The sequence below is a fragment of the Zophobas morio genome, unplaced genomic scaffold, assembly GCF_036711695.1.
Source record: "Zophobas morio isolate AGI-343-1 ecotype UQ-CSIRO unplaced genomic scaffold, CSIRO_AGI_Zmor_V1 ptg000489l, whole genome shotgun sequence".
Lineage (NCBI taxonomy): Eukaryota > Metazoa > Arthropoda > Insecta > Coleoptera > Tenebrionidae > Zophobas > Zophobas morio.
Window position 1 is genome coordinate 136,523 of NW_026972592.1, and position 12,980 is coordinate 149,502.

Consider the following 12,980-nt stretch of genomic DNA (forward strand, 5'->3'; position numbering starts at 1 on the left):
ATTAATTGTTTACGAAGCTATTTTAAGACCAGTGATGGGTTATGTATAGGTAGCTTGGGTCTATTCCTCGACCTCTAATATAAATAGACTGCAACTTTTCCACATATATTTTTAAAAATGTTTACAGAGAGTTCCTTGACATATAAAACTCTTCCAATTACATCGTGAATGCGAACTAGAACCATTTTTGAAGTTTACTAAGCGCTTAGCTGAGAACTGCATAAAAACCTGAAAATTATTAATAAAAAAAATTATAACCCCTCACCCTTTCCTAAATATAGACGACCGAAACATCTTCTTACTATGTTCGATAATAACTTTAAAGGCAAAATTTTTACTGAAAAGTAATAAAATAATTCTGATAATAGTGGTGAATAAATAGTAGTAATATTAGTAATAGTATCAATTAGTAGTTATGATATATTTGAATATTATCTACATTAATAATATAATACTCAAAAAGTCAATAAAGGCTTACATGATCTAAAATTTTTGAAAAAAAAAAATTCTTTATAAAGTAATTATTTACTTTGGCAATTCCACTTTTAATTAGACATGGCTTTTGAAAGCAGCATCTTTGCAGGGAGTGAACCCTTCCTAATCCCCACATTTAGGAGAGATTAGCAGGTTAAGTTATTTTACTTATAACGATTGTAGCATGTCAGTGCAATAATTAAATAAATAAATATTACTATATACATACGTGGATAGATTAATTAAGTTTTCTCCTTTTTTTTGTTTTAATATAAGTGCTTATTATTTAAACATTAAAAGTTTAATTCTTAACGGTGACCTCTTAATAATGACTGATGATTGAATTAAATTGAATTAAACATTTAAAAAGTATCCAACATATCAATAGTGGTAAATAGAAAAAATCAAATAATAATGCCTTTTTTTCTTAATAAATTTTATTTGTTTATATAACTTAAGTTTTAAGGAGACTAAATCTAAGTTAATATATATGTAGTTAAAGAAAAAATGCGCCAAAAAATATATTTTTTAACTGTAATCCTTAAAATAAAAAATTCGGTTTCTATATATCATAAAAAAAAATCATTTGGAAAGTATTTTTGCACTGATCGTCGAAAATATAACAATACCGACTTTTTCAAATTAAACGCTATGTTATAAGTTTATTAAGAGATAATTAGAATTGTTAAAACTACTTTAAACTTTATGTAACTTTATGAAAATATAGTTTAAGGTTTCATTGAATTCCTGATTATTTTGTAAACTTATCTTTTAAATTATTTTATAATGTTAATTGTTTCTAGTTACTTACTTTTAGTGATTATAGGGCACTTGATTAGAAAAATTAGAAAATCTTCAGTTTAATTTTGACCTGCTTCGGTCTGTGTGCATAGGCCTTCTCATTATAAGTTACATTAATTTTTTGTATAAAGGGTTGATCGATGCTATTACCGGTGAGAGTGTATATGTATTTACTTAAAAATATTATGAAAATAACGATATATTAAATTTATTTCAACCCAGCCCTTAGAGTTTTTAAAAGCTCTAGTGGAAATAGCAAAAATTGTTTTTAAAAAGCATATTAAGTCATTGTTAAATGTGTTAATTAACGCTTAGAGACAAAGTTCGTAAATTTAATCTATGCACGGGAACCCAACTTTTCCGCAAATACATGCTACATTACAATAGAGAATAATTTAGTCCAAGGCCTATATTGAATAAGGAATGGGAAAGATTAGGGTGCGTCAGTCTATTAATAATGTAAGCGTGCTAAGCCAATATCAGAGAGGAAATTTAACAAATGTTCTCTTTTTTGTAATGTAGAACTATCTACAATCCACTATTCTATCACCCAAAATTTACAAGTATTCTTAAGATAAACAATTTTTTTTTTGTTTCCAATGCGTTATATAATACTAATACACCGCTCGATTTTATCCCCCCAAGATTTGTTGAATACGACTCCAAAGAGCATAAAACGTATTATTAAAGAAATTAACTTTGAAGTGTTATATCTATAAAATTTAAATTTGTATTAAAATATAAAATTTTTTTTCGCTAAATATTTGAGTCTTTATTTCATAAAGCAATGCAAAGTTAATAGTTTTAATGAGAAACTTTACTTGCATTAACTACAGCGAATGAAGGTCATGATACTACTATCCATGTTTGTTCACATAAAATTTTACATCTTTTCTGAGTAATATTAATGTTTGTACCGCTGGTATTTTATGCATTAAAAAAATAATTTTTTGATGGACATATTATCCTCTTCATCAATAGTATTTTATCACCTATTCAACAATTTAAAAATTTACTAGATTCAAACGCCTGGTTCACAAAACAAACTAAAAGAAATTGGAAGACGAATTTTGCTATCTCATTTATACTTAAGGATACTAAAGATACTTGCAACACTTATGGCATAACGTACCTTCTAAAAGAAGTTTCTATCAAAAACATGCAATGATAAATAGCTTAATTATCCTTTATCTTTAAAAGCAAACTTATTTTATGAACTGACTGAGTGTGTTATGCAAAATTGCAAAACAGACTTCCAACTTTGTTAATCCCATTGGAACGAATTAAAAAAGATTTATCGGCCTGATTTAACGTTTAGCTATGGATTGTGATTTTTTAAAAATTAGAGATAGAAATTTTCCCAAGGTATAAAAAAGTAGGGTTTTTAAAGCAGCACTTCTTGTTAATTCAAGCTACAAAACTTTAGAACAGTTAAAAGTTTTTTTTGTGGGCACCGGAAAGCTGAGCTTCTCTGAGATTAAGGGGTAATAGTCCTTATTACGCGTTTTATAGTGAACTTAATTTAGATATTAAGGTAATAAATTGACGTAATCTTGTAGTTGGAACAATGAAATAAACAAAAAAATGTAAAAGTAAACAAAGGAGCTGGTCTGATACAAATGAGTGCTGTTAAAATTTATGTATTATAGTAATTTTTTTTTAAAAATGGGACTTTAGGCTCTCTGACGAGTTTTTACAACCAAACATATATTGTTATATAGCATATTGCATCTTATCCTGAAGTGCTCTTTCACGTAACAAAAGCTAAGTAGATATGGGCATTGTTAGTACTTATTTTTAATTTTAACCTAATATCCATTTGGTACTTAATAACAAAATTTTACATATTTTCTGTGTACTAAGACTTTTGTTAACTAAAAAAAATTTTTTAAATTCTAAAATTATACTTTATTACGTTTATAACAAAGTTTGTGTAGTTCAATATCTTTAAAGTCGGAAGTTAGATATTCTACGAAAGGTTTCACAAGATTCTCGAGAGTTCCTTACTTAGGAATAGCTTTCTATGTAGTAATTATCGAATAATCTACTTTCTATTTTTTTTTTAATTACCAAGCTTTTTCTGGGTTATTAGTTAATTATAACTTGAAACTGGAGCTCAGAACAATAAAAGGGAATCACATAGATTGAAATAGGCTTGGTTCGGGGTCAGAAACTTAGTCCAAAGTTCAAATTTAAATTATCTCTATTGTTGTCCATGTCTCCACTCCTCGCGAAGTATTACCTAATTAACTGGCTTAGCAAGGGTAAAGAGTTGAAGAATTCGGTACTTGCCAAGAGACTCACTTTCAGCTTCTATATAGATATAACTAAACTCATCTTTAGCCTGGCATGTACTCGGGCGCACTGCTTAAACTGGGCGTTAACGTTAAGTTTACTAAAAGTCAACCTTGTTCTAAAAAAAGGAGATGGGAAAGGAAGAAAGAAAAGAAAGTCATATAGCGGGAGTCGATAACAAACGCTTATTTTAGGTTGTATAAACTTCTTGTGCCCAATAGCGGTTCGGGTGCCACCTCTAACGGGCCGTAAACGGCGATGGCTATTCATTAAAAAATATTTTTAAGTTGCAATTATTTGTCTTTACTAAGAGGATTGTAGCTTACAAAATACGCGCATCTTCATCAACCTCCTCCTGGCTTTACTATACGTAGAAAGATATTTACAATCTCTCAAAGCTCGGATGTGTTACTGCCTAATATTGTAAACCCACTAACATTTTCGTTGCAAAGTAGCGGACCAAGGAAAGTACACAACCGCTGGCGAATCGACTAAGGCGGCGCTAAATGCAGATGTAAAACGTAATTTATTTAACAGAAATTAAAAGTTTACATTTTTGTAAAAGTAACTTTACCTTTTTAATACAAAGATCTAGTAATTGGGGAAATCGAGGTTCTTAGAGGTCACTTTAAAGACCCTGTTGGGCATACTTAGAGGAGTGCATGCTCTTTAGAGAACCAGCTGAAGTCGATTTTCTTTGAGATTTTTAACACCATCCAGGTTCTTAATTTAACAAAAAAAATTAAACACAATTTTTTAAAGTTGGTATTTCTCTAAGTCATTTTTTTTCTTTATTGGTCATGTCTTGCCACTTTAAAAGCTTTCTCGTTAATAAAATCCAATTTTTGTCTCGTTGAGAGAAAAATTCCTCGCAGTAATTTTAAAAAAAAAAGCTATGCAATGTCTTTTTTGGAAGTCGAGGGTCTAGATTCGTATGTTATGCTAGTAATCACACGAGCTCTCTAAGTCATCTTAGATTAGTATCTCAGTGTCCTTGTTTCTCGCTTACATGTAAGCAATGCGCTGTCTTAGATAAGCCAGTTTACTGCTGGTGCTCTGCAAAGGTCTCTGCACTTATCTCTATTTTCCGTGCTATGTGCGTTATACCCCAACTCCGGTAACTCGACGCACTAGCAAGGCACTTTATGCCAACAACAAGACAGCTGTCTAATGGCTCCTATGAATTAGTATGGTAAAGAACCAAGCGAAGCACACTGCATTGCCTCCTGTTTTTTTTAAGAGCAGGAGGCCTTTTTATCGTATGATGGGGAAAAAGTTTATATACACAATTAAGACCTTATCTACTATTGAGAAGTTGAGAAACATGGTTCTTTAAACCCTATTAAGTTTTAGCAGAAAAGTTCAAGCCTTCGAAAAATTTATAAACTAATTGGCAATATAAAAAAAAGAAACATTGAATATTAAATTTAATACTTGTTAATATGAAAGCTTTATACAAAATTACTACCCATATATATGCATAAGTAATTAATAGCGTAAGAGCAGATGGATGTGAAGGTCCAAATTTATTTTATATTTTTTCAGCCTTTCGTCGTTTGCTCGTATGGATACTAGTTGGCTCTACTGTTTCTGACCAGGATAGATTTAAAAGAAGGTCTGTTTTCTTAATTTTGAATAATTTTGGTATACTTTATTAGTCACTAATTACTAGCGTTATCCTTTAGAATGCCAACTGAATTGCAGTGGTACGCCTCGATCGTAAAAAAAAATTTCTGCAAAGTTTGGTGGCTTATAAGGCCAAATTGTAACATAATTTTACGGGAATATTTTTATATCATATAAAACTGGTTATTAATGTACTTTTATTTTGAAACACAAACTTTAATCTTAAAAGTACTCAGATTTTGCAATGGAAGCCTTAATTAGGCAAAATTTCTTTATTATAATTAAGCGATGTGTATAGCAATAGTTAAAATTGTAAGTAAGTATTATAATAAAAAACACTAAATGATAAGAGAAAGACTAGGCAACTATCCCAGTCTGCTATCATAGATACAATGCTTAAAGATTGTTATTAGAGTTTAAATGTGGCCTACCTATAAGAAGATAGTAGTAAAACTAGTAACAAATAAATGATTCTAAGTTGGCCCAAATACATAAAATGTGTAGACTGCCACGATATTTTATTTTGACAGATAAAAAGAGTAGTGAACGGTTAATTGTCCCGTAAAGTAAAAGGAGGAGTATTTATACCTTCAGATAGAGAAATAAATGTAATCCAAATATGGGACAGAAATAACACGTGGATGGCACGTTACTCGGTCACATGCATGAGCACTACTTACACCAATTAGACAAACACATGATATAAAAAAAATGGAATGTTTCAACTATTTGTTTCATTCATTTTTATAGTAAAACTTAAAAATTATCTATTTTTTAATTTCCTTGAAAAGAACTACCGAAAGAAGCTCTTATGACTGCATTTTTTTTAAGTGAGTTTGGAGTAATTTGGCGGGTCTAAGCGATGTCGCAACTGTTTAAGAAAGAATAAAGGAAAACAGCTGATTGTGGTGATCACCAGCAGTTTCCACAAAAAGGTAAATGAGCACACAAACTTGAGATCTGCATTAATAAAATTTTTCAAATATTAAATATATTCTCAGTGTTAACAACAAACTGTTTACCAAAATAATTGGTCAGGACAAAGATGGAGAGTATGTATGCTAGAAAGCTCCCGAATACTGATACCACCATTAACCAATGACTAATAAGCAGCACACGTTACAGGCAACTCGAAAATAATAGTAATTAATGCAGCTTCATACAAAGAAACGACCGTCAGTGCGACCATTAACAGCTCCGTCAGTATTAATGCAGTGAAGGAAATAGAAACAATATGTATAAACTCGCCAAAGTTAAAAAGTAACAAAGCGCCGATCATGATAGAGGCGCCTGAATTAAAATAAGAAAAAAAAATTTCTTAAGATAAGTTAGAAGAGCAGCAACCTTGGTAAGTACTTATTCCCACCCATGCAAAAAAGGTCTTCATAGTTAGCAGGCGCCCCTTAGTCAAGTCTTTATATAACTCGGGATACATAATGGCCAAACTCCTGGTTAAATCAACATCCAAAACTAATGAGAACACTGGAAGTGAGGTGTAAATAGTAGCATAGCCCACTAGAAGAGGTCCCTTTACTTAGCGTGTGAGAGCAGTACGTATAGGTAAAAAGACAGCCAGAAACCTGATAGAGAGAAATGGCTGAAAAGTAGAAGACTGCCGAAAAGACGGCTTGAATGACGGATATAATTAAGCCGCGGTGAATGACAAACTGAGCTAAAGCCGCCGAGCGCTTGTAGCTGGTGCGCCCGTGCCATACTGAAGTGGAGGCGAAAAAAGAAGTACAAAGACACATGACATTAAAGGATAATAGATACAAAAAAGAGGGACAATGTGCTTGAATTTAGTGATGGAAATATCAGCGGCGAGGGAAGCTTGCTTTCCTTCTTTCCCAACAATGCCGATACCAATATCAGCCGCTATGGGGGGGAATGGGTTCACTACTAAACACTACCAGTTTAGAAAAAAACATTGGATCATGGAAACATCGTTTCCGCCGTCGCCAATGGCACAAACTTGGGCGTCCGAATAGCGCTTAATAAGTTTCACAATTTCCGCTTTTTGGGTGGGAGTGCACCGGCAGCATATAACTGTCGGGCATTTACTGGCTACTTCTATAAAGTCTTCTTCAAAAAAACTCAGGAAAAGCTGGAAGCAAAATAGTTTTTGTACATATACTCAACTTTATCAAGTAGTTATAATAGGGAAAACCTGCAAAGTTGACCCGTCAATAACTAAAGCACAGTTTTCCTTTTTTTTAAAAGTATATAGTTCCTTGATTGCTTCCTTTTCATTATTAACTTTTATAAATATTTGATACACGTTAATATTAATAAAAGTAAAAGTTGTTATGTTGGTGATAAAACAAAATTTATATTACATAATATCGTAATATAAAAAATTGAATCATTGCATGATCCTTATAAAACAACTATCCCTATTTTTATAAGTACTACTAAATACTAAGTAATATATAGCCGATAACTAAACGTTATAATATAGCTATACGTAACGATGAATAAAAGAATGGCCCGCCTTTTGTTCTTTTTCGATAAAAATTTTATCAAAATCCTTTTTATTACAAACAATAATTTTAGCGAACCTTGTGCAAATTGGTGGATCTCTTGGGACCGAGAAACCAGTCTTGTGCTAATGGCTATGCATGTGGCTGTCTCCATTTTATCGCTGTGGCACGTAACCCTCACCTTGGTAACTACCGAACGGGTCACTTACTAAAAAGAGTACCCCGTAAGCATCCATATGCGGATGCCTGCATCTTTAAGCAATTCAAGAGTTGGCTTGATGTCTTCTTGTAGCTTGTCTCGCACGCCAGTAACGCCCTTGATATTACAGCATATTCGCATAAAAACTAAATGATAAAATTAATTTATATACCAAGACCATAATAATACTCACTAAAAGTTCCATTCCATGTTCTATACTTTGAATAACTCTTCTTACGTTCTCTTGTCTGCTTCCAGTACTGCACTTTGCCAATGTATACTCTCTACAGCGAGACATCAACAATTACATGAGCTCAATATTTATTTAATAACGCAACGAATTAAAAGCGGTGTATTCTTCTAAGGAAAAAGTCTTCCGAGCCACCACCAGCGTTCGCAGCCCCTCCCGTGCCATGTTATCGCATTCCTCTTGCAACCTATTACAGGACTTCATTGAGTGAAATCTGTAAAATGATCTTTCTATATTACCAATCGGAGTGCATGACAATCTTCGACATAATCACATCAGCGCCTTTCAACAAAAATACAATCTCGCCGGAACTCTCTTCCTTGGCAATGACGCCCATTCGCTTCGTCTCTGAAGTAAAAGCAAAGACATGCAGAATCTGTTGGCTTTGTAAAGAGAAGGGAAGTAGTCAATCAACCGAATAAAAAAAACCTCGTAACCAATAGAGAGGTTTTCGCAATCAACCTCAAGCACTATACGGTGTAGATCACGATACACAAGCCGTAGTCCAAGTTCCGCTATAGATCACGTGAGAAAGGGGAGTGGAGCAGCACAGGATGCCGTTGAGTTTCACCTGTCCAGTTAACTAAGGCAATTTCATCTGGAGAAGCAGCTTGATAGCCAATGGTTTCGCCGTTATCAGAGATTGGCGTTACATTGTGACAAAGTGCCAGTGCAGTGACGACGTTTTTGATTCGAGAACTTCACACAGTTATAAAACTCATATAAGTTAATACAGACAATAAAAATTTACTTGATAGTAACAGAGTTCGAGTTTGCTAAAAGTGATTCACTGGAAGGACTGGAACTTGACTTCGAGACTACAGAGAGAATAAATAATGTAAACCAATGGCATTGTAGCTTTTATACCAAGTTTAAGGCTAGAAGTCAGCGCCTCTTTAACGTCTAAAAAGGTTTCTGAATTGAAGGAGACAGTACCCATGTGCAGTCGTTCAAACAGCATTTCTAATAATAATAAATTAATAATAATGATAATAATTAATATATAAACAAAATAACCATTTTGCGTTAATGTGCCGGTTTTGTCACTTAGCAGGTAATGGATTCTCCCGAGCTCTTCGGGGATACTCGAAGTCCGGACAACGGTGCCCGGAATACCTTTATCTGTTACCGATAATATAATACATACGCTGAGGAGTTAATAAGAGAATGAACCTTTTTCGATGGTGTAACTATAGAAGACCTTGGCAAAGTCAAGGTTAACCCGAAGACTTATAGGGATAATGTACGAGAAAAGCAGCACAAACCGGAACATATACACGTACCAGACTTCATTAAGGCCCTAGCATTGTATAGAACGACGGTAGTCTAGCAAATCTATGAATGCAGGAAGAAGAAGAACCTTCAGGGCCACTAGAACAAATGAGAGGACGAGCGTCAAAGCGAAAAGCATTTTGGTTAAAACATTGATCTCACGGTCCAACAGGCCAATTTTGTTGGCGGGAGGAGATGTGTTCATCACACTATAAAAATTGAAGGAAGTTTTAACTTATACAGAAGTAATATGAACGGCCATTGTGTAATATCCATAAGCTCATCACTCTCTATTAAGTTATTACCTGCGAGTTTCCTTGCCGGTGTATATAACACAGCAAAGGGCAGTGCCAGAGGCCAGTACCGTATTGGCCCAGAGCATGTTTTCCACGCTTAAAGGCTCAGTGGGACGCCCAGAGATCATGAAGTTACCTATAATAATGAAAAGTACAAAATAGAGGAGCCTTGCTAAAAAGTTTTATTAAAACAATGTTAGAAATTTGTAACTTTGCATGTGTTATAACTATTACATGATTTTAGCTTTATATATGATAAAAAAGTCAGCAATGGTGTATAAGAAAATATGCAAATAAACCAATTAGCCAAGCTTTTATTTTGAACTGGTTATATATATATATATAGTTTAGCGATCGTGTGTATCAAAATCAATGGGTAGAGCTTAAACGACTTTAATGCTTTTAAATGCGAAGACAGCATGTCTATTTTAATACTGTTAGCTAACTTTAGGCTACTGTTGTAGGATGCGCATTGGCTTTAAAGCGGACCTCAATATAAAAATTAAAGAGGAGAAAAATAATTTAACGCCTTTTATTGTTGTTATTCAAAGTAAACTAGCAATACGTAAGGCAATAATAACAAAAAATAAGTTTCAATAGTAATAATCATGTTACCATTAATTAAATAATGATGAGAATTTATAAAGTATATACGCAAAAAAACAGGCGAAGAAAAGTGTTAATAGTAGTGCACATTTGTTTAATTTTATACTTAAATAAACGCGTCAAACAGCACAACTATAAAAAAGAGTTCGTACCAGTGAAATAGTGAATATCTTTTGTTGGCTTATCGGCAAACACAGTGGCGTCCATAGAGAAGACCTCCTCGTCCCTCTTGACCATTTGGCAGGAGGGCACCGCAACCCGCAACTTCCAGTCCGTCTCCCCGTCCAATTGATCGGTGCGGATAAAGCACGAGCCGGACTGAATGAGATAATACAAAATATGTCTCACGATACAAAAGTTGCATATGAAAATTAAATTCATAATAAGTTTGTTATATATCATTTTTTCATTAGCAAAAAAAAGACCAACACTCCTAATCTAGATAAGGTTTGCTTACTACAATAAAGAAAGTTGAGAAACTCAATACTAACTTTGTCAGAAGTTCTCAACAACAAACAATCTGCGGGGACCCTTTGATTCATTTCAAGTAGAAGCACGTCGCCCACCTTTAAATCTGCGCTTTTAATTTCTTCAAAGCTTTCTACACGCAACTTCTTATAAACGGAAGAATTCACTATAATAAAAATTTAGAAAGCAAGTTAATAACAACAAAGGAGAGTAACCCTCGCAATCTCTGCGGAATCTCTGAAAGTCATCGTAAGCCTCCTTGCTGATAGTAACAATCAACACAAACAAAAGGGGTCCCCAGTAAGTGTACAAATTTCCAATTTGAAATACTTTTATAAGCTTAAAAAAAACTTAATTTAAAAAAACTATTAATTCGTCGTATGAATTACCTGAGATAAGGCAACCAATAAAAAGTACAAGTTAAAAAAGTACTTGAACTGATTAAGTAAAACCAACGGAAGAAATGTGAGCACGCTGTACTTTTGGTTGCAGATGATGTTACTGGGGAACGAACGTTTGCAAGGAGAAGCGCTTAGCTTAAATGTTCGCGGTTTTTTGGGGGAAAATCCGTCAGTAATGTGCTAATAAGTTATAAACAATAAAGCCATAAATCAAGTAAGAAAAATATAATTTTCAAATATATATTTAAAAAAAATAGTAAAAAACTTATTACAAGGAAAACAGGATAACAACTATTTTCTAAACTTGAAGTTCCAGTTTTAAGAATTACTTTTTGATAATAATAAGAAATATTGGAGCTGGAAATTAATTAAATCTACAACGTCGGTAATGGCTAATAACTAAAACAAACTTTTATAAAAGATTCAAAAAATACTTAAAAGACGATGTTGCGGATAACTAAAGGATTTACGACTATAAAACCTTTACGTTTTTTTTTAACCGAATAAAAGTTTCCTTCACGGAGTTGTATATTTTTTCAAAAAGGTTAACTTTTTTAGTTTTGGTTCTTTTACAAAAATATTCTTCAGTATCCTCTTGAGACCCTTAAGAAAGTAAAGAAAAATTGTTTATATTAAAAAACAAGGGTATATAGAGGTAATAGGAGATTGGCCTTGTACAGTTTTGTGGCCAGTAAAAATTATATAAAATTTTATTGTTAACAAAATGTATAACCTTGCTCTTGTAAGGTTAACTCTTTCTTGTTTAAAAATTGCAGGTCATACGAAGATTGAAAAAGAAAAGGTTCCTCCTGCTTAATATATTTACAAGAAAATTAAAAAATTTGCTGGTAGATTAAAGAGACATTCTTAGCAAGGGTGGAATTATACACATCTTAACTTCTTTATGTTCCAGGATTATTGTTAAAAAATGAACCTGGTCTAAAAATAAGGTTAACTCTTCCGAAGAGGAATCTTCACGCAGAGTATGGATATGCTTAGGAAAGTGCATTATGTTCCCCTTAGAGGGCATTATAGTCAACTTACCACTAAATAGAAGTATTTATAATAAAAAAATATTTTCTCCAATAATTAATATATTATAGGATATATGTTTCAAATACCTTGGTAATAAAGAAGATCCCACTACAATATATAAGCTAGCGTTATTTCATGTTATTTCATAGGAAAGCTATGTCACGACTTTAGACTAACAGCGGGTAAGATAAAGATGTGGGCTAGTACTTTTAACAGTGTCCTTTGGCTCTTTGGTTTAGTTAAAACTTTTGTTTACTCTGTTACGAATAAATAGAACAAAGTATAAATCTTAACTTTGTCAGCTTAATATAACTAGTAGATCGAGTAAAGGTTCAAATTCGTTATAGTTAATATTATTTTGTTTAAGCTCTTCAAGCAATAAAACCGTTATTTTATATAACTATAATTATAGTTTAAATTTTACTTAGAGTTTAGGTTAAAAACTAGTTGAACAATATTTTCTTAATTATAAGACTAAAAATTGGTTTTAGTAATGTATTTTTACTAAAATATTTATTCTAATTATGTTATATTTTACTTTAACTTGGAAAGAAAAAGTTGGTGAAATTTTATAATAACTATTACGGAGTAACTGCGCTCTACGGAGGAGGGGTGGGTGGGTGTGCCGGAGGCTGAGATAGTTATTTAGACGAGCGGGCTTAACGGGAAACATTAACGTCGTGTACGTAAACGGTTATAAAGGCGAAACTTTAGTAATTCTTTTCCAAAGCTCCAATTCCCGTAACCTTAATTTTTTTTTCTAGAGTTCTGTCCGAA

At 32.8% G+C, this 12,980-nt stretch overlaps 1 protein-coding gene and 1 long non-coding RNA gene across 2 annotated transcripts; both read right to left on the bottom strand.

Moving 5' to 3' along the window:
* Positions 1 to 6,022: 6,022 nt before the first annotated feature.
* LOC135121111 (probable phospholipid-transporting ATPase IIB) lies at positions 6,023 to 11,345 on the bottom strand (the record flags this gene model as incomplete). Its single annotated transcript, XM_064045432.1, has 25 exons — positions 6,023 to 6,156; positions 6,219 to 6,298; positions 6,360 to 6,486; positions 6,541 to 6,724; positions 6,777 to 6,910; positions 6,970 to 7,071; positions 7,123 to 7,300; positions 7,364 to 7,452; positions 7,755 to 7,837; positions 7,898 to 7,992; positions 8,069 to 8,159; positions 8,214 to 8,312; positions 8,365 to 8,501; positions 8,555 to 8,640; positions 8,697 to 8,824; positions 8,877 to 8,943; positions 8,993 to 9,088; positions 9,143 to 9,247; positions 9,299 to 9,425; positions 9,486 to 9,606; positions 9,703 to 9,829; positions 10,452 to 10,617; positions 10,791 to 10,933; positions 10,983 to 11,106; positions 11,157 to 11,345. Coding segments are annotated over 25 exons (3,012 nt in total), but the record flags the coding sequence as incomplete, so codon positions are not given.
* Positions 11,346 to 11,936: 591 nt separating this feature from the next.
* On the bottom strand, positions 11,937 to 12,362 carry LOC135121109 (uncharacterized). Its single transcript, XR_010278857.1, has 3 exons — positions 12,290 to 12,362; positions 12,103 to 12,214; positions 11,937 to 11,980 (listed from the first exon to the last, which is right to left on the bottom strand). It is a non-coding gene; the product is annotated as an uncharacterized LOC135121109 (long non-coding RNA).
* Positions 12,363 to 12,980: the final 618 nt, after the last annotated feature.